This window comes from Thamnophis elegans, chromosome 1 (assembly GCF_009769535.1).
Source record: "Thamnophis elegans isolate rThaEle1 chromosome 1, rThaEle1.pri, whole genome shotgun sequence".
NCBI classification, from domain to species: Eukaryota; Metazoa; Chordata; class Lepidosauria; order Squamata; family Colubridae; genus Thamnophis; species Thamnophis elegans.
This window is the reverse complement of record NC_045541.1, coordinates 46,871,640-46,896,999: the sequence shown is the minus strand read 5'-3', so window position 1 is coordinate 46,896,999 and position 25,360 is coordinate 46,871,640. Positions and strand designations below refer to the sequence as shown.

Here is a 25,360-nt window from a genome sequence, read left to right as displayed (position 1 = left end):
ATTAAGGTTTAGTGAAGTTTTATCCAAATGCATCTGATAAACAGGTTGTAGTGTGTAAAAACTTGGGCTATAAAAATTTACCAGAGTTTGTATTGCTTATGCTGCAAGAGATTACTATAGATATTCCTATGAAAAATGACTCTAAGCTTATTAATCTAATAGCGTGGAAATATTAAAAGTTTTCATTTCGCCATGCAAATTTCTTTCTCTGAGGAAAATGGCATCTTCTTTTCCTCTTTTCAACTAATTATAGTTTGTCAATATTTGCACCCCTGTAAACTCTGTTGACTGCCAAATAGAGCTCTGCCATTCTCTGAGGAAATGCTTTGCTTTAATGAAAACTGGCCTTGGGTTTTTTTGCATGTGGTTTTAGAGCATCATAAGTCAGCCACTCTCCTTTGCCTGCTAAAATTGTCTTAACCAATCAAAAGCGCCAAGTGGAATAACAGTAATTCTTGACTTATAACCAATCACTTAGTGACCACTCAGTTACAACAGACCTCCCCGGAGATATTTAGAACCTGGTTCCAAAGTTCCAATCAGCGGACAGAGGAACAATCATATGACTGCATTTTGGGCACTCAGCAACCAGCTGCCAAACCCAAGGACCCAAGAACAACACAAGGAATTACTTCATTGTAGTTTCTTTACCAATGGACCATTGCAGTCCTAAATTGAGGACTACCTGTAAAGGCACACTTTCCCTGGTCAGTGGCTGCTTTTGATGTTGCTAGTGGTCTTAAATATGCTCAACTACAGTGCCAGAGTCAATACAGTTCCTTTGTTTCTATTACATTTTAACCAATGCCCAATTTAATTCAGGTATATTATATTGAATAAAAATAAACACAGTTATTATTGATTTGTTAATTATTGATTTAGTATGTATGCACAAAGTAACAATTAATAATTGATAATAAATTAGAGTTAATAATTGTTACTGTAATTATTTATGGTTCCTGTCTGTGATTTTTTTTACTTCAGGCATTGCAGTGTCCTATTAAAGTATTTTAATTTGTTTCAGATAATTTCTTGTCCTTGTATTATACTATATAAAACCAATGCTCTTTCCATTGTTATGAAATTGCAGAGGAAGGTCTGAGAGCCATGTACAAGTTATTGCAAGTTCCTATGAGTTTTGGAGACTGGCCACCTCTGTTTTGAATAGTGGTGTACACTCATTTGTTCCCAGTTGGTATCCCTGCATGTTACAACAGGACAGAGTTAATGCTTCAATTTGTTCCAATTCTTACATAACAATTTGCTGTTAGCTGTACACAGCACCAAGGTTCTACTTATAAACAGAAAAAGAAAAAGAGAAGGAGCAAAAAGTATTTCAAGCAGAGCTTACTTGAAACTGATAAATGGCCTCACAATTTAAAAAAAAATATGTTCAGTCAGTGTGAGATTGTGCTGAAATGTAGTCAAGCGTGCTAGGTAGCTTCTTCCCAGAGAGCAAAGAGGCAGTGGACATTGGAACAGAAAGAGAGTAAAAATGGATTCTTCCTAGCAGTTCAGAGAGTATATCTATAGTTATGCAGATAGTTGTTTTAATCCAGCAAAATTGTATGTGAACAGCAATAAAAAAGCTACGCAGAAGTAACTCTCTTGTTGTTCTTGGTTTATAGGGCCTGATAATTGTTTTATCAATCAAACGTCTTATGCTGATCATTATAAGCAGTATAGTTCAGTTTATTGCAATGTATAGTTTTATATGTAAACATTTTGAGCAGCTGCTATCCGGATGCTGCAATGATTCAGAGATCCCATGTAGTTCAGTGTGAATTGACTAATTATCCATGATGGATAATAAATCATTGGTAGTATGCTGAATGGCGTGTGCCTTATGTTTCTGTCCTGCACTTATTTTGGTAGTAGGGCAAGGTAATTTTTCGTTTCCTTTCATCACACTCCACTCTCTAATGATCTGAACAGGGGTGAGTTTCTGCTGGCATTACTGACGGTTCGGTGCGCACACAATTTTGCCTATAAATAGGTCTGCGCATGCATTTTAAAAGGTCAAAAAAAGATGTTGCAGCGACCAAGGAACCGGTTCGGGGGCATGGCGAGCATGCCATCCCTACCAGTTCATAGACCCAGTCGCCATTTCCACTACCAGTTCAACGAAACTGGTGCGAACTGATAGGAACTCACCTCTGGATCTGAAGCCAGAAGAAGCAATAAAGTCTGGAGGAAGGATTTTTCTGTTTTATTCCCATACACACACACAATTAAATGAAGGAGGAAAAATGGTAAAAACAAAACGAAAATTTCTCCTTTTTCCTTCTAAATTCTAAGGTAAATGGTTCTTTCCTAGTTTTGAACCATTAGTGCTGCATAATCCATTTCAACTATTGGATTTTTTTGTTGGTCCATACACTATTCTTCATTATATAGGTCAGTGATGGCGAACCTTTTTTGGCTCGAATGCCAAAAGCGGGGGGAGCGCAGGGGGATTGTGCGTGGGCGTGCCACACTCATATTCCTATGCGCACGGCCCCAGCACATAGGGGTGCGTGCATGACCAGCGCTCCCCCCCCCATTTTTGGTGTGCTTGTTTTGCCCTCCCCGGGCTCCAGAGGTTTATAGGAGCCTGGGGAGTGCGAAAAGAGCCTCCTCCCACCAGAGACCCTCCGGAGGCTTCAGGAGCTTCCCTGAAGCCTCCAGAGTGCAAAAAACTGGCCCTATGGTCAAAGTTCCGACCTATGAAGTGACCGGAAGTCACTTTCTGTTTGCTCGTAGGGTTGTTTTTTGCCCTCTGGAGCCTTCAGGGAAGCCTCCTGAAGCCCCCTGAAGGTTCTGGAGGGCTAAAACCGGCCCTATGAGCAAACCAGAAGTACATTCCTGTACTTCATTTAAATTTTTCGCACTTCAAGGAAGCCTCCGGAGGGCAAAAAATGGCCTCAAAAGAAGGCAGCTGGCCAGTGTGCACATGCACTCTGGCCAGCTGACAGGGCAACGCCTTGTGTGCCCTGACAAATGGCTCTGCGTGCCACCTGTTGCACGCATGCAATAGGTTCGCCATCACTGATATAGGTAGTATACACATATTTAACAAGGACAGTCTATGATTTGTTGTCTACAGAGGAAAAAGTCTTAATATAATTGAAAAGACAAAAAATGAATGTCTGTGTGAAACTCTCTTGCATTTTCCGTTATTTATTAAATATCTCTAATGTGATCAAGTGCCTTTGTTTCTTGATTTTTTAAACTGCAAACTTATGCTTGAAGTGAATAATTTTATATTGTATTATGCTGAATAAACACTTGTTTGTTTCATAGTTTTTATCTGCTGATAATTTTTCAGCCTTGATTGTAGATGACACAGAATAGTTACTTTATTTTTGTATGTTTTGTGTCAGCCTTCAATAGATAAGAAGTTAGCTTGTTAATATCTCCCTCACATCAACACGTATTCCTGGCATGTAATTGTAAATCTTGTTATCAATATCTTTTTATAGACAGCCTACATAAGCATATTATAGAGGATACAATAAACCTTGTTCATCAAAATACCTTCAAAAGAAATGTAATAATTGTGTTTGAAAGTGGTGGGTTTTTTGAATCAGTGAATCTAGACCCTTCTAATTTTGGCATAGAAAAATTAAAATATTACTTTTCGTTAACTGCAACACATTATAAAATAGGTCTATATCATAATTCCAATCCAACAGACTGTTATTTTGCTTTGAGTAAGGAGCTTAAATAAAGTTAATCTTCAGGAATATCTCTATCTATATTTGCCCGGACACAATGGCCATTCTTGAAGCTCTCCCTCTGGACATTTGCATTACATAAAATTAGATGTGTGAATACAAAGGGGGGATCTTTATAATTCTCAGGCTACACTTATTGGGTACAGGTAGTGCTCAATTTACAGCAGTTCATTTAGTGACCGTTCAAAGTTACGTCACTAAAAAAAGGGACATGTCCATTTTTCACACTTACAACTGTTGCAGCATCCTCATGGTCACATAATCAAAATTCAGACACTTGGGAACTGAGTCACATTTATGACCATTGTAGTGTCCCGGGGTTAAGTGACCACCTTTGTGATCTTCTGACAAGCAGAATCAACAAGAAACCCAGATTCACTTAACAACAGCATTACTAGTTTAACAACTGCAATGATTTATTTAACAACTCTGGCAAGAAAGGTCATAGAACATGGAGCAAAAATTACTTATGCTTGCGACAAACATTTTGGTTCAATTGTGGTTGTAAGTTGAGGATTATCTGTATTTGCTGTAGAATGTCATAAATAGTGCCCATGTTAATGTGATTTTGGGGCCATGCCAGGCATTCTTATCTAGGTATTTTTGTAATTTTTACAGATATATTTTCTTTTAAATAGACAACCAATAAAGGATAATCATTTTATGTTTTATAATATGTGGTGTTTTATTGTTTGGTTTTTTTTATTTTAATAGGTTGATAGTCCACATTGAGAAATTTGGTTATTGGCACATTAGCAGTTGTAATAGTAAACAGATAATAATAACAATGGCCAAAAAATTAGCTAGTGTTAGAAACCATTACTTGTTTGACATGTAGCCTACTTTGCCATATGCTCTGATAGAATAAAACTAATTAGAGATTGGAAAGAAAGGACCAATTAAATTGTCATCAATTATGTTGCATTTGTTCCTTTGTATTTTTTATTGGATGGTAGCTATCCTATCGGATAGATTAAGTTCATAAAAAATGCTAGAAACCAATTCAATGCTATGTATGGATACGATTCTTTTCCAAATTAATTTTTATTAAAGAAGTCTTTAACAGAATAAATACAAATGTAAAGAAAAAGAAAAGTTATAAGTAAATAAGAAATATATAAAGACAAAAAGAAAGAGGAAAAGGAAAAAGATATAAAGAAGTGGCTCCCTTATGTGTTTTATTGTGAATATTTCAGTGTCTTTCTATCTTTGTGCATATAATAATCTTGCTGCAGTTACAATTTTCCATAACTTACAGTTGTCTGTTTATTAATCCCAGTAATAAAAGTTCTTGTTTCAGACTAATATTAATCTTTAAAATTCTTTGTATTGCTGTACATATTTAAACCCAGAATTTTCAAGCTTTTTTATAAATGCACCAAGCATGATAAAATGACCCATCATGTTTTTCACATTGCCATGTACATATATGGTTCTAATAACTAATAATACCTGCATTAATTTCACAGGTCCATTATAAAGCCCATATTAAGCATTACTTTATCTGTTCAGTAGCTATCTTCTGGTAATATGCTATTGATCTGCTTGGCTTATTTGGAATTTTAAAAATATTTAGATACCCTTCAAAGATACAGTTTTTGCAGGAAGAAAGTACATATTTATTTGTACTACATTATTTTAATAGATGAATGAATGTTTTAGTAGTATATTCTTATCCATTCATTAGGAAGTATAGGCCAAACCTTGCCATTTCATACTTCAGCTTTGTAAAATTCATGTTATTTTCAGTAAGGCTTAGATATATGTATGTATGTGGGACATTTAATCCCATTGGGGCATAATTTTTTATAACCCCCTTTCTTGTAGAATTCAGTTTTTTTCTTTTAGCAAAGCTTTGTGCTTTACTGCTACTGTGGTTATGAATGAGAACTAATAATTTTGAAAGGCTGCCTATTTTTATTTCTTTCTGAAATCTACAGTACTAGCTAGACTATTGGATGACTGATGTTCTGGCTAAAAGTCATCTCTTGAATTACAAAGGGCTCATACATTTCCATATTGTTCAAAGGTCACCTGGCAAAAGGTTTGAACTTCTGCTATGGGAAGCAAAGAAGTGCCATCATGATATTGACCAAAAGTTATTTGGCATACATACTTAATCCTACCATTCACGTTGCGGTTTATGCTAAGCTCCTATAGATGAAAACTTAAGTATTAGAGATTGCAAGCATGAAAAGATATTCTTGTATTCGTTACAACAATGTGGATATATGAATTAGTCTTGCTGATGAAAGTCACTTGGAAGTGACGTTTTATAGGACTGTTTGTTAAAATGGACAAAATGGAAATACCCCTATCTAACCAATACTGATGATTAATTAATTCTAATAAAATATGCAGGATTGGATTCTAGTCATAAAATAATGTTATATGAGAATTTTTAAGACTGGCTTTGTTCCAAGTTACCAGGTCAGTATCTCTGCCCCCTCCCAAATGTTTCTCAATTTTCTGTTGCACGTCTCCAAAATATTTTGGCTATCATTTTTTTTTTAACATGTAAGAACATTTTCCTTCATTCAATCTTTGCGGAAACATTTCCAGTGTGGACACTGCTCAATCCAAGGGTATGCTTGATAAGAATAACTTTTTTAAAAAAGACCCACCCCAGAAGTAAAAAGTATGTGAATGTAAAATAACCCTTCATTTAATCTGGAGTGGCTTTTTTACTGTAATCTGGAGTTACTTTTTCTAAAAAAAAAACCATTCTTTTACTTTATAAGCATCCATGGGTGGTTCCACTTCCATTTCAGCACTGCCATCCCTGTATTTTATTTCCAGATTGGTTTACCCATTTTCAGCATATATACTGGTAATCACCTACTTCTCTGGCTTTTAAGTTTCTGGATTTTTTAAATATCAGGATGAAAGGACCAAAGGAAATTACTTTAACTTTTTTTCTAGGAATAAGCAATCCAATAAAGAAATGCATTGTGTTTAATATTGGTCTGCATGGCAATTGATATTGAAATAAGCTGAAATAATTTTTGCACAAGGCCTTTTAAAGACTCAAAGGGCCAAAAGGGGAATGAATATTCATTATCCTCTCTCACACACAATTCTTTCTCTTATATGTAGCTTTTTCTCTTTTTCTTTTGAAGTCAAGTATGACTGAAAGCAAACCCAAATATTGAAATAATTGAATGGAAGGAAGTACAATGTTTAATTTTTGAGATTTGAGATTTGAGATTTATTAATATTTGTAGGCCGCCCTTTTCCCTGAGGGGACTCAGGGCGGCTCACATAAAATCGGGGAAGGGGAGATACAGACATTAAGATAAGACATATAATAAAATAATAAACAACATACATTCATCATTCGGGAGGGGAATTATCCTTGTCCCCAGGCCTGACGGGCGAGCCAGTTCTTCAAGGCTGTGCGGAAGGCCTGGACGGTGGCGAGGGTGCGAATCTCTACGGGGAGCTCGTTCCAAAGGGTCGGGGCTACTACTGAGAAGGCCCTCCTCCTTGTAGTTGCCAGCCGACACTGGCTGGCCGATGGTATACGGAGGAGGCCTAATCTATGTGATCTTATTGGTCGCAGGGATGTAATTGGCAGAAGGCGGTCTCTCAAGTATCCAGATCCACTGCCATGTAGGGCTTTATGGGTGACTAATAGCACCTTGAGGCGCATCCGGAGATCGACAGGTAGCCAGCGCAGCTCGCGGAGGATAGGTGTTATGCGGGTGAACCGAGGTGCACCCACAATCACTCGCGCGGCCGCATTCTGTACTAGCTGAAGTCGCCGGATGCTCTTCAAGGGCAGCCCCATGTAGAGCACGTTGCAGTATTCCAGCCTAGAGGTCACAAGGGCCCGGGTGACTGTTGTGAGAGCCTCCCGATTCAGGTAGGGTCGCAACTGGCGCACCAGGCGAACCTGGGCGAATGCCCCCCTGGTCACAGCCATTAAATGGTGGTCAAACGATAGCTGTGAGTCCAGGAGGACTCCCAAGTTGCGAACCCTCTCTGAGGGGTGTAGAATTTGACCCCCCAGCCTGAGTGATGGAATATTGGTCGAATCTCTGGGAGGGAAACACAACAGCCACTCGGTCTTTTCTGGGTTGAGCACGAGCTTGTTAACCCTCATCCAGTCCATAACAGCTTCGAGGCCGCGGTTCATCACGTCTGCCGCTTCATTGAGTTGGCACGGGGCGGACAGATACAGTTGAGTATCGTCCGCATATTGATGGTATCTAATCCCGTGCCTGCGAATGATCTCACCCAGCGGTTTCATGTAGATGTTGAATAGTAGGGGGGATAAGACCGAGCCCTGAGGCACCCCATAAGTTAGGGGCCTAGGGGACGATCTCTGCCCCCCCACTAACACCGACTGCGACCTGTCCGAGAGGTAGGAGGAGAACCACCGCAACACGGCGCCTCCCACTCCCACCTCCCGCAGTCGTCGCAGAAGGATACCATGGTCGATGGTATCGAAAGCCGCTGAGAGGTCGAGGAGAACCAGGATGGAGGAATGTCCTCCATCTCTGGCCCTCCAGAGATCATCGGTCAATGCGACCAAAGCGGTTTCTGTGCTGTAACCGGGTCTGAAGCCTGACTGGAAGGGGTCTAGATAGTTTGCTTCCTCCAAGGACCGCTGGAGCTGGAAGGCCACCACCTTCTCAACAACCTTCCCCAGAAAGGGGAGGTTGGAGACTGGACGATAATTATTAAGGATAGCTGGATCCAAAGATGGCTTCTTCAGGAGGGGTCTCACCACCGCCGCTTTCAGTGCGGCGGGGAAGTTCCCCTCCCGAAGTGAGGCGGTGACAACCGCCTGGATCCAGCCTCGTGTCACCTCACTGCAGTTAGTAACTAACCATGAGGGACACGGATCCAGTACACAGGTGGAGGTACTTACAGCCCTCATGGCCTTGTCCACATCCCCGGGGGTAACGTCTTGAAACTCAACCCAGAGTTGTTCAAATTGATCCTCCTGTGCCTCGGCTGGAGCTGCAGGGGTGGAGTCCAAGTCCGACCGAAACCGAGCAATTTTGTCCGCTAAGAATTGGGCATACTCTTCGGCTCTGCCCTGCAAGGGTTCCCCCACTTCCCTTTTGTTCAGTAGGGAGCGGGTTATCCTAAACAGGGCGGCCGGGCGGGACTCAGCGGACGCAACCAAGGTGGCTATATGGGATCTTTTTGCAGCCCTAAGTGCCCTGGTGTATTCCTTGGTGCAGGTGGTTACCATTGCTCGGTTCGCTTCGGACTTATCGGACCTCCAACGGTGCTCTAGGCATCTCCTCCGGCGCTTCATCTCCCGGAGTTCCTCGGTGAACCAAGGAGGTCTCCGGGATCCGCCGCCTCGGAGGGGCCGCAGTGGCGCAATCCGGTCGAGGGTCTCCGATGCTGCCGAGTGCCACGCAGCAACCAGAGTCTCCACCGGACTGTGGGCGAAAGTGTCAGGAATAGCCCCAAGCTCTGTCTGGAACCTTGACGGTTCCATAAGACGCCTGGGGCGGAACCACCTGGTCGGTTCCTCCTCCCTACAGTGGGGGTTTGGTCTCCGAAAGTCGAGCCTCAGTAGGCAGTGGTCTGACCACGACAGGGGTATGATGTCGTTCCCCCTCAGACCAAGATCACAAATCCACTGCTCCGAGAGAAATACAAGGTCAAGCATGTGTCCCGCCGAATGGGTTGGGCCTCGAATTACTTGGGTCAAGCCCATGGCTGTCATGGAAGCCATGAACTCCTGCGCCCCCTCCGAGTTTTCACCGAGCGACGGCAAATTAAAGTCCCCCAGGACCATCAGCCTAGGGAACTCAACTGCCAGCTCGGCTACCGACTCGAGGAGCGAGGGGAGGGCTGCTGCAACGCTGTTGGGAGGCAGGTACGTTAACAGCAGACCCACTTGACCCTTGAGGTCCAACTTTAACAGCAAAGACTCACACCCGACAATCTCCGGAGCAGGGACCCTACGAGGAACTAACGACTCTCGGATAACAGCGGCCACACCCCCACCCCTTCCCTGGGCTCTCGGCTGATGTAGCACCTGAAATCCTTCTGGGCACAGTTCTACAAGGGGGACTCCTCCCTCTGGGCCCAGCCAGGTTTCAGTAATACATGCCAGGTCTGCCCTCTCATCTAAAATTAAGTCCCGGACGAGAGGAGCTTTATGTACAACAGACCTGGCATTTAGCGACAACAGCCTGAGACCAGGGTCCTGACTGCTTACGCCATCTGGTCTCGGAGTGGGACTCCTAGGGCCGGAAGGAGGGATCTCTGTAATGTAGCGAACCCTCCTTCCCCGGTAATGGCCTGCCCTAAAGTCCCCGCCGTATCTGCCTCTCCCTGTTACGACCGTAATACCCCGACCTCTCCCGTGTCTCTAGTCCCCTCAACCACCCCCGTGGCCCCCGCATCTCCCGGCAGGTCCTCCGAATCATGCGTACTCATACACTCTTCCAAGCAGTCCCCACGTGAAAGTTAAAAAACACAAAATTTTACAACAATATGGTTATAAAAGTGGGCCATTCATTCATCTCACACATATCTCATACATATCCCATACAAAGAAAGAAGAGAAAGATGAAAGAAAAGGGAGAAATTAAAAATTGCGCAATTAATTAAGTTAAAGTGCGAGTTCAGGTGGTAAAAGTCGGCTCTCAATGTTCAGAGTTGGAATGGCTGGATAAAATCCAAAACAGAAGCCAACAACGGTCCATAGAAGATATATAGATAGTATGCAGGGGAATGTCTTGTCTTCCCCCTCGCCTATAGGCCTGAAAGGGTCCAAAGTCTGGTGGTGGCTGGAACAGGTTGAAGAAGAAGGGGGGGGTATGTTGGTTGTTAGGACGCCGACTCCCCCTCCATATTTCTGCCATCCTCTATCTCTCCTTTCATAAAACATATGCACCACAAAAGCACAGTCCATGGCGTCCTGAGAGTTGTAATTAAGTGGGCGCTGTCCGAGTTGGTATTCCAGGGGCAGTGACGGGTGGCAATGTGGTCAGAGGAGGTCGGATGTTGAAAGGCCAAAGTCAGATGGTCACAGGCCAGGATAGTGGAGAGCCCATGCTAAGCAAGGGAACAAGTGGAAGCACAGGCAAGCAACAGCAGCAGCAACAGGAGGGGGGGGGGGCAGCAGCTCAGATATCAGCTTCAGCGTTTCTTGGTGAGAGAACAGACTGCCCAGCTCTTAATCTCTGGCATACACACACACAGCTCCACGTAGCCCTAGCTAACCAGTTTCCAACGTCTGGCTCCAAGCAGCAACGGGAATAAGCTTCTCCAACAGGAGCTTCAATAAATCAAGGCTTCAATAAATCAAGGCTTCCCCGACAGCAGCAGTGTCAGCGTTGGCGTTTTCTTTGCCTAACAGCTCCTAGCAGCTCCGAGGAGACAAGTCTCCCCCTACGCTGCTGGCACAGATGTTCTGGGGAGTTTGTTTACCTTCAGCCGAGCTCCTGGGCAGATATATCTTTCATTTAAGCCATTTTTCGGAGGAGTCGAGCTGGAGCGAAAGACTCAGCAGCCATCTTCCAGGGACATGCGCACTTAAATATCTCAGCAATGATCCTTTCAAGTTCTGAACCATGTTTTGAATGGTCTTTTTCCACATAGCCCCAAAACTCTGTATGTCTCTTCCTCCAGCATGTATATATTGAGAAGGTGAACATTGATAGTGAACAGAAGCATTGTTTAAATATGACTTTTATTTCCCAGTAGTTTGTTGGTTGTTCTATCTATCAGGAATTAGTTTATCTTCTAAATAATAGTAAATAATGTATATTTGGAAGTCCTTAGGCCTTGGTGTATAATTTCATCTTGTGGATAGCATTTTAGACATTATTTAATAACTGAAAGCCAGCAACTAGTTTTTGAATTTCAATACTCATCTCCAAAGCAATAGAAACTAGATGAGGGTGAGTTCTCACATGCTCAAAGAAGTTAACCCAATATCACATCTTGCTGTTATTGTAACATGACAAAGATTGAAACCAGGCCGCCCTCCCCAATATAGGGGAGCAGTCAGCCTTATGCAAAATCCAGGCAGCATAAGGAATGGGAAATGGAACGTTGCTGTCACTTTTTATAAATCTTGTATTGGATGCATGCAAGTTACTGGAATTATTTCATAAGGACTTCCTTGCTCTCTTCAATACAATTCCTTATCAGAATTTCCTGGGTTCTTATATGCTTAATTGGCCTGTCAAGCAAAAATTTAACTATATGATGCATCATGTGATGAGTATCATATCTTCATTTCTAAAATTTGTAGTGGCCTGGAATGAACCCCCCCAATTTGGTGCTGTTGGATATTCTGGCTGGGAATTTAGAGCATTTCCCCCCCCCCCCCCTATATATATATATATATATATATTTTAAAGAGCAACTAATCTGGGGTCTGTTCTGTCTTCCAGGCTAAGTGAATATTCTGATAGTATTTCCATATCTTGAGAACTATTGTTTTTATGTTACTGATATGACCTCTAATAAAAGGTAACCAATTTATTGAAGGACAGAAACCTTTAGAAGTGAAGCTATTTCCTGTATCTTTTGAACTACTTTGCTCTTTTTGCTAACTTGCTAAAAACATTTTTGTCACCTGCTGAACTTTAGCGTTCTGTTATGTGTGCTATTAAATGAGGATGGAATTGCATCAACAAAGTACACAGTTGGTCATTTTATTGGATTCTGAAGCTTAACTTAACACTTTTGCAGGTTGAAAATTGGTGTCCTCGTTTACCCTGGAGAGGAAAAAATCCCAATGAAGAAATGGATCAGAAGACAACGGTAAACCTTACTCCAATTTAAAATTGGCTTTGGAATTGTTTTAGTTTTTATAAAATAGATTTCTCAATGTTTCCACTAAGAAAAATAAAGTATAGAGAGTAACACAGAGAATTAGTCCAACTGCATCATCTGATATTCTGATAATGGCTTGCCCTATTATCCCCCCTTCCCCCCCTTACTACTATGGGAAATACCAGTATGTTGGAAATAGGTTTTGAGAAAAATAAATTAAAAATTAAACCACTCAGCAAATATTTATGCACATGGCTCAATTTGTAAATGACTGGATTTATTGAATTTGCAAAAGGTATTTCAGATTTAAGTTCAGAATCTTTATTTGGCTCCCCCCCAGTCTAATTTTGGCCGAGATGTAGACCTAGTTACAATTCCCAACTATTCTCATCATTATATTTATATAATTATGCATTCTTACATGCCCCCACTTTGTGATTCTGTCTTTAACTCTCAATAGTTTCCCATTATAAGTATATTTCATGTTCCCTCTCCATTTTTCCATAGCTTGGTTTAGGTTACCCTTAATTATCTATAAATGGCAATCCTTACTGTTCAATATTCATTATAATTCCCTTAATCTACTATATAGAATAACAAGTGGTACACATCTCACTTTGTCCATCATCTTAAAAGTTCTATATATGTCCATGTTTCATATATTTTAGCCAATGCTTAATTGTCCTTCTCTTGTCATATTTAATCAATTAGCAACTCAGTTTAATTATCATGTATAAAAGTGAATCACAAACCTCTGCTTTACAATCTCCCCATATCAGTTTCATATTTGTCCATATTCCATATTTTAACCTTTATTTTTCCATTATCATATTCAATCAATTAGCAACTCATTTTATGGTCATATTTAGGAGTAAACCTCTTATCTCAGCTTTATATTTTCCCATATAACAATTTCTAGCTGTCTGATTTTTTCTCTGAGTTCAGGATTCTATTTAGGCTTGATTTTAATGGTGTATGCATATTTTTTTATAATTTCACGTAGTTCTTCAAATTCCCAGCTTTCCATAATGTCCAGTTCCAAAGTTACAGTTAATTATACAGTTCTTATTTCAGAGTTCTGGCCCACCTTAAATTTATCTAATTCAGCTGCTGTGGAGAAGATCGATGGGAGCCATCTTGGTCTTTTGTTCTACCTTAATGTCCAGTTCCAAAATTGCAGTTAGTTATACAGATCTTATTTCAAAGTTCTGGTCCACCTTAAACTTAGCTAATTCAACTAATGTGTAAATGGAAGAGAACCTGGAGCCATATTGATCTTTTGCAGAAAAAAAGAAGAAAAACTTCACATTTTCCCAGTTCTTGATTTTGTTAATATTTTTTCTCTTGCTACTTTCCACCTCTCCAATTAATATATTAATTGGAGCAAAGTTGCATACAGCCAAACTTGGGTATGTTTCTCTTCGCTCCTGCTTTTCCAAGTTTTGATTTATGGCAGTTGGTTAATTAAAACTTCCCGCACAGACAAGATTAGGTTATCAGTTGTCAGTAAGAAAATAGTGCTTTTTTTCTTGAACTTTTTTCCTTGTTGCATTCCACCTCTCATTAATTGGAGTTGCTGAAGATATATTAGTTGGAAGAAATTCGGATGAAGTAAATCCTTAGGAATGTTGGTTTCTATTTCAAATTCAAAACCAAATTTAGAGTTTATATTTGAGTGGATTTGTTGCTTCTCTGCTTTCTCCCTTTCTGTGCAAATTGTTTCAAACAAATGGCTTTAGGAGGGGCTAGTGTTTCAACCTTCCATTTTTCCTTTCTTTCATTCCTTTTGCCAAAATCCAAATCTGTCTATTAATATTATTTGTGCTCTCAAGATTCTTTGCCATTTCCAAGTTTTGATTTATGACTGTGGGTTAAATGAATTTTCTTACCAGTCTTTCATCTCGTCCTCACACTCCTGTTCAGTTGCTTTGGCTGGAAGCCAGCTTCATGTACAGCCATGTTGTCATGCTATCGCCCCGATTCTGATTCAGAGGGCAAATCTCCAACCTGCGGGGGACTTGTTGTCTCCCCCTGGGTCTGATGAGACGCTGCCCCTTCTTTGCCCCCCCTCTAGGGGGGTTCTGACCCAAAAAGGGTCTCGGAATTGCTTTGTCAGACAGGGTTCATGTGAGGTTCTTGAGAGCCGTCCCCCCCATGTCTGTTCAGCTGGAGAACTTCCGGTTGAATGTATGTCCCTTAAATTTAATGAAAATGAAACTACAACCTCTCACCTACACAAACACACAGAGAAATTTTGATTTTGCATTACCATTGATTTTTTTAATATATTATTTAGTTGAAGGCTGAAATTAGAACCAATTTTGATTTGCTGTATAAAATGATGTCAAGACACGAAGAATTCCGGTGGATGGTGCTGCGAATAAAAAGGATGGCTGACACTTGGATAGAAGCAATAAAATCACTTGCTGAAAAGCAAAACTTGGAAAAGAGAAAACGAAAAAAAGTGAGTTCACTACATAAAAAATATTTTTACATTGTTTAAACTTGAAAAGCACATTGCAACTTAATGTACCTAAAAATAAAATCCCCCTTGAGTGGAGCTCTAGTTCTGTTAATGAGATGGACAGGTCTACCTAGATTTCTTGACAATAACTCAGTGCCACAGCCCATGGTCTATCTAGATCAGTGGTTCCCAATCTTTTCTATACCCCATGTCCCTAGAACACTTCTGATATATTCTCCTACTCTTTAGAAAAGTAAAAAATTTTATGCATATACACTATAATTTTGAAACTTCTAAACCCATGTTTTCGCTCCCCCTGGAATATCGCCTCACACCCCCAGTTGGGAATCCCTGATTTAGAAGATACTGCTGAAATTCTCATGTCTGTTTGATACTTTGTAGCCTGCAAATTAGGCAAAATGCTGCATGCTGCATAACTTTGTCTATGCAGATACCACAGGTGGACTAACTTACAAAAAATCAAAACTCATTACACCCAAGGGACTGAAATTTGAGAAAGTAGTTGCTGCTTCTGTTCTGAGGAGCTCTTGCTACTTCAGTGGTGCCTTCACACTACGGTCATGTGACCCTCACATTCACCATTTCCTCATGCTGTTTACCTGCTTGCTTAGAAAGGAAGCAAAGGGAAGGAGGAAGGAACAGTGAGGATCCACAACATACCCTTGTCAGCTTACTCTGTGCCCTCTTTGACCCCAGCTACCTCCTATGCAACTTTTCTGACCCAAGCTGCACCTCCTATGCTCCCTGCTCCCCCCCTCCCACACAAACACACCCTTCCTAACCTGTGTTGCTTCCTGCACACCGTCCTTGAGCCACATGGCTGCCTTCCAGACTTGGGCACACACACACACACACCAGGAGTTTTCCCTGAGTTATTTGTCCCTTTTCGGGCATCCATATGTAACCACACAGCTACATCCTATGCACTCTCCCATGTGACATCCGTCTTGCAGTCTAATGCACCCAAACCATGTTGCCCCCTGCAGACCTCCCCAACTCACATGGCAGCTCTTGTGCCCCTGACCTCTGCAGCATCCCCATGTGTCCACCCCAACCGATGTGGCCCCTCTCACACACTTTTCCTAACTGATACCACATACCTTTTTTGATCCATGCCAGAGGAGAGGGAGGGAAGGAAGGAAGGTTTCTGATGTTCCCTGCCAGCTTTCCACAGGCAAACTCAATGGGGGAGCTGACAGGAAATTGGAAGTTGCTCCCATTCTCACTGCTTTTTTTGCTCACATGCTGCCATTCTGTTCCATTGTTTAGGTGAGGAAATATCACTGAGATTAAGACCTAGTGAGTTATGGGTTTGCTTGTTAATTATAGCTCTGAATTTTCCTGGTGGCCTTATCTGTATGTGTCCACGTGTGTGGATTATTGCAATTTTCTCAACATGGAACTAACTTTGAAAACCACCCACAAACTGTAGCTGGTACAGAATGTAACAGTTTGTGTACTGACAATGTTGAAATGCTCACTTGTAAAGCCTGTACTATAGAAACTGAATCGGTTACCAGTTTATTTCTGGATGCAATTAAAGGTGCTGGTAATAGCTTACTTGAGTTTTACAGGCCATAGGATCTAAGTTTCCATGAGATCACTAGCTTCAGTTAAACTCTGTCTGCCCAGTTTGGGTCAGTAGAGAATAAACCACTTTGAGGAGCGGAAAGAACTGATTTGGAGAAAATATATTTGTGGCTAAAGCTTTCCCACTGTGGAACTCTATATACTTAGAAATATGAAGAATAAATAAGAAGCACCTTGATTATTAATACTGCCAAAAATAATTATTTAATAGATGTGCAAGGATTGAATGGGTGTGAAAAACTAAAACATGGATGATCCTATTTTTGTGGTTTTATGAAGGGTGAAATATGCAGATGATTGTACTACTGTTTAATTTATATCATGATATTATTTACATTTTAATATTATTTAAGAGTTTCAGTTTAGTATAGTAGTTAAGGCATCAGGCTAGAAACTAGAAGACTATGAGTTCTAGCCCTGCCTTGGGCACAGAGCCAGCTAGTAATTCTGGGCCAGTCATTTTCTTTGAGATCAAGAAAGGAAGCAATAGCAAACCAGTTCTTAAAAAAAAAAAACTTCCCAAGAAAAGGGAGGTGTCCAGGCAATCCCCAAGGATCAAACATATTTGAGCAGGTTCTGACCAGTTCTGGAGAACCAATAGTGGAAATTTTGAGTAGTTCTGGAGAACTGGTAAATACCACCTCTGACTGGCCCCATCCCCATCTATTCTCTGCCTCCTGAGTCCCAGCGGATTGGAGGAAATGGGGATTTTGCAGTAACCTTCCCTTGGAGTGGGGTGGGAATGGAGATTTTACAGTATCCTTCCCTGCCATGCCCACCAAGCCATGCCATGCCGCACCCTACCAAGCCACGCCCACAAAAAACAGTAGTAAAACATTTTGAATTCAAGCACTGATATGTATATTCATAAATATGGAGCTATAGTTTTCAATGTTTTCAGCCAACATTGTTGTAGAACAACATTTGGGAAAACTGTTAGAAAATTAGATCCTGTGACAATCTATGAAAAGTAATAAGGAAAACTAACATATAGAACATGACAGCTAGTCCTTGTGTACAGGTAGTCCTTGACTCACAACCACAATTGACCCCAAAATTTGTTACTAAGCAAGACAGGTGTTCTGGAATTTGTCCCATTTTGCAACCTTTTTTGTCAATTACTAAGTGATTGTTGTTAAGGTAGTAACATGGTTGTTAAGTGAATCTGGCTTCCCCATTGATTTTGCTTGTCAGAAGGCCGTGAAGGATGTTCACATGATTCTGGGACACTGCAACTGTCATAAATATATGCTAGCTGCCAGCCATCTGAATTAATCATCATCTGGTCTTGAGGATACTGCAACAGTTATGTGAAAAATGGTCAGTTTTTGCAGTGCCATTGTAACTTTGAACAGTCACTTGATGAATGATTGAGGACTACCTATAGTAGAAATTAAGAAATTATATATTACAAACCCATATATATGTATGTATGTATGTATGTATGTATGTATGTATGTATATGGGTTTGTCACTAACCAAAAGTCTAGGATAGAGTCATTAAATTATGCTTATGCATATTAAAGGAAATTCATGCTAGAAATTTTCAACAGATGGTGCCAAAATTGTTCCTCATTGTGTTTTCCTTTTGCAGGTCCTTGTTCATCTGGGACTCCTCACAAAAGAATCTGGATTCAAGATTGCAGAAAATGCCTTCAGTGGTGGCCCACTTGGGGAACTAGTCCAGTGGAGTGATTTAATTACATCTCTCTATTTACTGGGCCATGACATAAGGATTTCGGCTTCTCTGGCAGAACTCAAGGAGTAAGGAATTATAATCCACTTTAAAAGTGAAGCAGCAAAACCATTCTTCCCAAAGTATTCATTGTACAGCCTATAATTTTGAGAAGGGGGAAATGAAAGTGATAAATCCCCTAAACAGTGATAAAAAAATATTTTCATAAGTTAAATACATGCATCGTGAAACAGATAGTATACTTTGTAGTTTCTTCCTCCTGAGTTTTGAGTAAATGTATACTAGATCATTTGAGTTTTGAGTAAATGAATACTAGACTATGCAGCTTTATTCCCTATCGTTACAGGTGTGTTAGACATCTGCGGAAAAACTAAATGGGCTTAATTTGTTGCCTTTCTTTCTTAAATGAAACTTTATTTCTTAATAAGAAACGTTATGGATAAATTGACTGTAATTTGTATGAAAATACTTCTTTTACTATGATTTTGATCTATTTTGACAGCCTTATTGCATAAGAGCTATAATTTCTAAATTTAAGGATTTAGAATATTGCACTGGAAAGGCCTTGAGAACTGCAGATTTTCTTGCGTTGCCCAGTTTCACAGCAGAAGCTATTTGATAGAAGAACTTTGTTATGTCACATCAATGACTATAGTTGTAAGGAAAAGGAAAAGGGGAAGCCACATTAGATAGTGTCATTTACACAATGAACTTGAACTGGGGCAAACTCTGGGAGACAGTAGAAGACGGGAGTCTGGCACGCTGTGGTCCATGGAAGAATCAAACACGACTTAACGACTGAATAACAAAAAAATCAATGACTATTACTGATAAGGCCACAGAACTGTACAGAACTGTAGAGCTATTCACACGCTATTAGAACAAACCTGAAAGTCATTATATGTTGCTTTCCTATAAAACAAGCAAGACTGTAGCTGTCACTAAAATCTGTCCTGCCTTTGATTATATAGAAAGAGTAATGAAAGCAAGTATCTGCACTGTTGACTTGAAAAATTAAACACCTGTTGACATTCTTGTATAACAAGAAATTTGGTCTAGTGGATAAGACGGCAGGCTAGAAGCCACGAGATTATGAGTTTTAGTCCTGCCTGAGGCATGGAATCCAGCTGAGTGACTAGTCCGTTTCTCTCAACTCCACTCATCTCACAGGGTTGTGGTGAAAATAAGAGTACTGTACATTGTGTATTTACCACCTTGAGTTACAAAAGAGAGAGAGAGACAGACAGACAGACAGACAGACAGACAGACAGACAGACAGACAGATAGATAGAAAATGTAAACAATAGTGTTTATATATATGTGTGTGTGTGTGTGTGTGTGTGTATATATGTATCTATGTATGTATGTATGTATTATGTATGTATGTATGTATATATATGTACATATGTATATATGTATATATTTAGTGTCACAACCCCTGGTATGCCCCAATTATGGGAGGAAGCTAACTGCTTCCATTAATCTGTCTATCGGCTCGTCACAAGAGTCCATCATGACAGAAACCCAATATTTTTACTGTTGCCAAATACAACATGTGTGTGTGTGTGTGTGTGTTGTACCAGCAGAATGTTTTGCTCATGTATCAATTAGGCTATCAAATGTTATTACTTTCTTGTAGTATTTTTAATGAAAGTCTTATTTTTAATATTAATTAATTACAGTTTTAGAGCAGCTAGTTTTCTGGGTTAGACTATGTCTTCGGGAAAATGTCTGAAACTTTTTAACTTCAGATGTAGTGCTCCTTTTCAAGAAACTTGCCTTTACTTCAGCAATTTGTTCTCTCTGTAAAAAGAATTTTCCTTAAAATGTGTTTTACTCTTCTTCTTTTTCCTCTTCTTCTTCTTTTTGGCTAGGATTATGAAGAAGGTAGTTGGTAACAGATCTGGGTGTCCTACACAGGGGGATAAAGTGGTGGAGCTTATTTATATCGACATTGTGGGACTCACTCAGTTTAAGAAAACTCTTGGGCCATCCTGGGTTCATTATCAGTAAGTATTCATACTTTACAAAACAATTCTCTTTACAGGTAGTCCTGAACCTACAACCATTTATTTAGTGAACAAAGTCACAACAGCACTGAAAAAAGTGACTTATGAGTGTTTTCCACACTTACAACCATTGCAGGATCCCCATGGTCACGAGATCAAAATTCAGGAGCTTGGCAACTGGAATGTATTTATGATGTCCTGGGGTCATGTGATCACCTTTTGCAACATTCTGACAAGCAAAGTCAATGGGGAAGCCAGACTCACTTAACAATCGTGTTACTAAGTTAACAACTGTAGTGAGCTATGTAAAAGGTGCCGCAAGAAAGGTCATAAAATGGGGCAAAGCTCACACCTGCCTCACTTAGCAACAGAAATTTTGAGCTCAGTTGTGTGCTTGTAAGTCGAGGACTACCTAGTGTATTAACTGTAACTTCTTATTTCTTTTCATACTTAACTCTTGATCCTGACATTTTCTCTCTTCACAAGCAGCTTTCACACAGAGCATTTTGAGACAGAACAGACAAAGAAAGCCTCTATTACATACCTGGCTTAGCGCTTGATGTATATTTGCTAAGCTTAGACGAAGGAATCTTTATGGATGAGCAGCTGTTTGCACACATAGGCGTCCCTGTGATTTGTACATTCAGCTGCACAGATGGCTTTATTTTGTGAAATTGTAAGCTGCTTCCATTAGAGATACTCAGGTGGAACCTTCGTCTACTGCTTAAAATATTTTTATTAAAAGTAGTGGACAGAGGTTTTTAAAGTATAAAGTACCACAAGTTAATACCTGTTTATCTGATTCCTCATTTATCTTATTCTCAAATTGGATGAAAACAATCTTCTTTAACTAAGTGCTCATTGGGAATGTTGAGTCCACAAATTCTAAAATTCCCAGCCAGTATATTTGCTGCTTTCATTAGCTGAAAATTTTGTAAATTGGAGTTATATCTCACTGAAGGCCCTATGGCCTTCAGAGAACTCTATATTCTCCAACAGCTAAATTGTTCAGATGTTGGATATAAATGTACTTTACATAAAGTCCATGCATTATTTTATTATACCTTCTGTGGTCTGTATTCCGAATAACCATTAAATGAGAAAAACAACAAAATGTTTAAAACCGTGTTTAAAATTAGATTTTTTTTTACTTAACCCAGATCTAGGAGTAGCTATAAAACACTTTCGATATCATCTTTTGCCTTCGACTATTGTCATTAAATTTATTTTACAGATTTAAAAAGCTTATAAGTAACCAAAGACTTATGACCATTTCCCACACTTATGACTGTTGCAGCATCCCCATTGGCACATGATCAAAATTCAGATACCTGGCATGTATTTATGATGGTTGCAGGGTCCTGGGATCATGTGATCACCTTTTGCAACCTTCTGACAAGTCAGTGGGGAAGCCAGATTCACTTAACAACTATGCTGCTAACTTAAGAACTGCAGCGATACACTTTAGCAACTGTAGCAAGAAAAGTCATAAAAGGGATCAAAACTCACCTAACAACTGTCTTACTTAGTAGTGAATATTTTGGGTTCAGTTGTCATAAGTTAAGGACTACCTGCACTTGTTTTCCTCTCTTTTGGACCATCCATTCCTCCTAAGAAAAAAATACCTTCTGGCTACTGTACTCTGCTGGTGACTGCAGAGCTCCAAAACACATCTCTCTTCCCACACCTGTGTCAAGGTTGCACCTTTATTGGCAACTCTGCTAGGCTGACACTGGGGAAAAGGAACAAATGGAGAAAGGGGTTAAGGAAACACAGGTGCTTGCAATTTTGTGCAAGCACCTTGCTGTTCTGCACAGTACTTCTCCGCATTGTGCCAAAACAAATTACATTGTGTTTCGTTTTTATAATATACAGTTTATAATATATTCTGTTGGGATTATGCTTTGTTTTCCATTCCAGGTGTATGTTACGGGTGCTAGATTCCTTTGGCACCGAACCAGAGTTTAATCATGCTCACTACGCCCAGTCTAAAGGCCACAAAACACCATGGGGGAAGTGGAACCTTAATCCACAGCAGTTTTATACAATGTTTCGTAAGTTAGTCTTGTCAATAAAATAATTCAATGTCACTCAGAATTCGTGTTTGTCTTAGGGGGATTTTTCATGCTGTCTTCAAAATTAAGCCAATAATTAAATTATTAACAGTAGCAATATCACTTAGATTTATATACTGCTCCATAGTGCTTTACATTTCTGACTGATTTATAAAGTCAGCATTATTTGCATGTTGCCCCCAACAATCTGGCTCCCCATTTTACCGACTTCGGAAGGATGGAAGGCTGAGTCAACTTTGAGCCCCATCAGAGTCGAACTCCTGGCAGTGGGCAGAGTTAACCTGCAACACTGGACTTTAACCACTACGCCACTAGGATGCCTTTGCCTCTAGTTGGAATTTTGCCTCAGCTAGTAATTTCTTGCTTAAAATAGCTGTTATTGCTTGGGGAAATAATGCACTTAATCGACTTTTGGATAAGGAAGACAATTTTTTAAAAATTTTAAATATGCACTTGGGAAAGATGTTTTAGATTCTTGAATAATATGATAAAGACACCAGCAGGTCTATGAAATGTCTCTTTTGGGGGGTAGAAAATAGATTTAACTTCATGATGCTTCCTTTGTTTTGCCACATTGCTAATTGTTGTGAGTTCATCTAGAGAGCATCTTAAGGTTTACACCCTTCCCAACCTATCATGGTTTACTTTAATGTAACTCATATGAACCCCAGTGGCAAATATAATTTCAACCTTTTACTTGAAAAACTTATGTAATAGGATAATCCCAGGTATGGTAAAAGTAGAGAAATACGTTTTTTAAAATAAACAGGGTTTCCCATAATAATCAACTCAGTCTAAAGAGTTTGTTTCTAAAATATTTGCAGAAATAAAAAGCAAGTTTGATTTAAAATATAATAGAATAACAGAGTTGGAAGGGACCTTGGAGGTCTTCTAGTCTAACCTCCGCCTAGACAGGAAACCCTATACCATTTCAGACATATGGTTATCCAACATCTTCTTAAAAACTTCCAGTGTTGGAGCATTCACAACTTCTGGAGGCAAGCTGTTCCACTGATTAATTGTTCTAACTGTCAGGAAATTTATCCTCTGTTCTAAGTTGCTTCTCTCCTTGATTAGTTTCCACCCATTGCTTCTTGTTCTACCCTCAGGTGCTTTGGAGAATAGTTTGACTCCCTCTTCTTTCTGGCAGCCCCTGAGATATCGGAACACTGCTATTATGTCTCCCCTAGTCCTTCTTTCTATTAAACTAGAAATACCCAGTTACTGCAATTGTTCTTTATTTGTTTTAGTCTCCAGTCCCCTAATCATCTTTGTTGCTCTTCTCTGCACTCTTTCTAGAATCTCCACATCTTTTTTTACATTGTGGCAACCAAAACTGAATGCAGTATTCCAAGTGTGGCCTTACCAAGTCATTACTTGGCTCAGTGTGTTTCTTAACAGGCTAGTAAACTCATGCATTGTTGCTGGATTCAGATGTTTTTCCTGCTCTTGACGTTCCACAGTAGTTAGAGACTTTAGAGGAATTAATTATGACTCCAGTAAATACATCCATTTTTAAGGAATTTGAACAAGATTTTTTGTGCAACTTCTAGAATAAGGAGCTTAACGTTTTGTCCTGGTTTTCTTTTCCAAAAGAAATAGCATTAGATGATGTTTGATTAGTTTCTTATGACTTAAAAATAAATGCAATACAGGAAAGAAAAAGTCCTTTATGTATAAGAGACAAATCAGATAAATAAGATCATAAATAAAATTACAAATATTTCCTGTTGAAAATATAACTCAACAGTTGAAACAAACTCATATTTGAACTTGTCAATGCATTTTCCAGACATTTGCAGGCTGTAAATTGTCCATTTTTTTTGCATGTGTTAAAGTGAATGATGCACTAATACACTTTTGTTGTTTAATTTGCAGCTCACACTCCAGATAACAGTTTTCTTGGATTTGTTGTGGAACAGTATCTGAATTCCAGCGATATCAAACACTTCAATGTCATTAAAAGGCAGGATCAATCACTTGTTTATGGGAAAGTTGATAACTTCTGGAAGGTGAGTGGCCAGGTTAAGCAAATTTGTTTCAGTTGATCATAACACAAAGTTGAAAACTTTTTATTTGATGATACTTTTTAAGACCTTTACTGTATGTCCAAACTGGCTCTCAAAATATATATTATTTTTTATTTATTTACTTATGGTCCAAAACCAAATCACAGAATTTAAAATTATTAATATATGCATAAGTAAGTTTATGTAGTACATACATATATAAAAAGGGGAGTCATACATTTACAGTTGTTTTTATCTAAAAGATTTAGATACTATGTCACATTATGCTTTGAAAATAGTTAAATCTCCTTTTATTTATTTGTTTCTTTCTTTGTTTGTAAAGACTGACCATTGGCTTTAGCGCATATATGTCCATCTATCAGTGTCCTGTCTGTTTAGCAGTTTCTTCCCAAATGTCATCTAAATTTTCCCTATTACATTTTGTGAAAATATATTAGATAGTTTAATCAGCTCAGTATTCTATAGAGTATATCTGTTGATTTTGCTAATGTAGTTGCTAGAATTAATAAAGTACAAAATAATCTTTGTTAATATATTACAGTAAGTCTTAATTATTTTATTGCTAGATGTTTTTAAATTATTAGTTTTTCCTTTCCCAAATCAATCTATCCTATTTCTGTAATAAAGAAGAAAGCATATAAAATTATGGTTTTATTAAGAGTATTCAAAATAGTCTTTTCTAACCCATTCTCCAGATGTAGTGTATTTCAGTTTCTATCATTTCCTTCCAATTCAGCAAGTATGGAAAGTTTCACATTAGGTATCTGTTGTAAAAACATTCTTCTGTTAAATCAATTATCTTACTTTAAATTTTCTAAAGAGATGAAAAATAGGAGGGGAGCTATATACATCATATTATAACACATCATAAGAATGTTTGCACACGATTTCATCCAGCTGATACTTGTGGAAAAATATTTTTTCCAGAAGCTGTACTATTGCTCTAGAAAGAAAGAAGCAGATTTGAAAAGTAACGCCAGAAATGTATTTAGGCTT

At 39.3% G+C, this 25,360-nt stretch overlaps 1 protein-coding gene across 4 annotated transcripts in view; it reads left to right on the top strand.

The window, feature by feature from the left end:
• The window catches only part of MGAT5 (alpha-1,6-mannosylglycoprotein 6-beta-N-acetylglucosaminyltransferase), a 142,112-nt gene that overhangs the window by 93,745 nt on the left and 23,007 nt on the right, over positions 1–25,360 (top strand). For all 4 annotated transcript variants that reach the window (XM_032223117.1, XM_032223124.1, XM_032223100.1 and 1 more), the window contains 6 exons: positions 12,396–12,467; positions 14,776–14,943; positions 18,149–18,318; positions 20,125–20,259; positions 22,180–22,313; positions 24,213–24,346. In XM_032223117.1, coding sequence (XP_032079008.1) covers positions 12,396–12,467; positions 14,776–14,943; positions 18,149–18,318; positions 20,125–20,259; positions 22,180–22,313; positions 24,213–24,346 — 813 coding nt within the window. The remainder of the gene's footprint in view (positions 1–12,395; positions 12,468–14,775; positions 14,944–18,148; positions 18,319–20,124; positions 20,260–22,179; positions 22,314–24,212; positions 24,347–25,360) is intronic.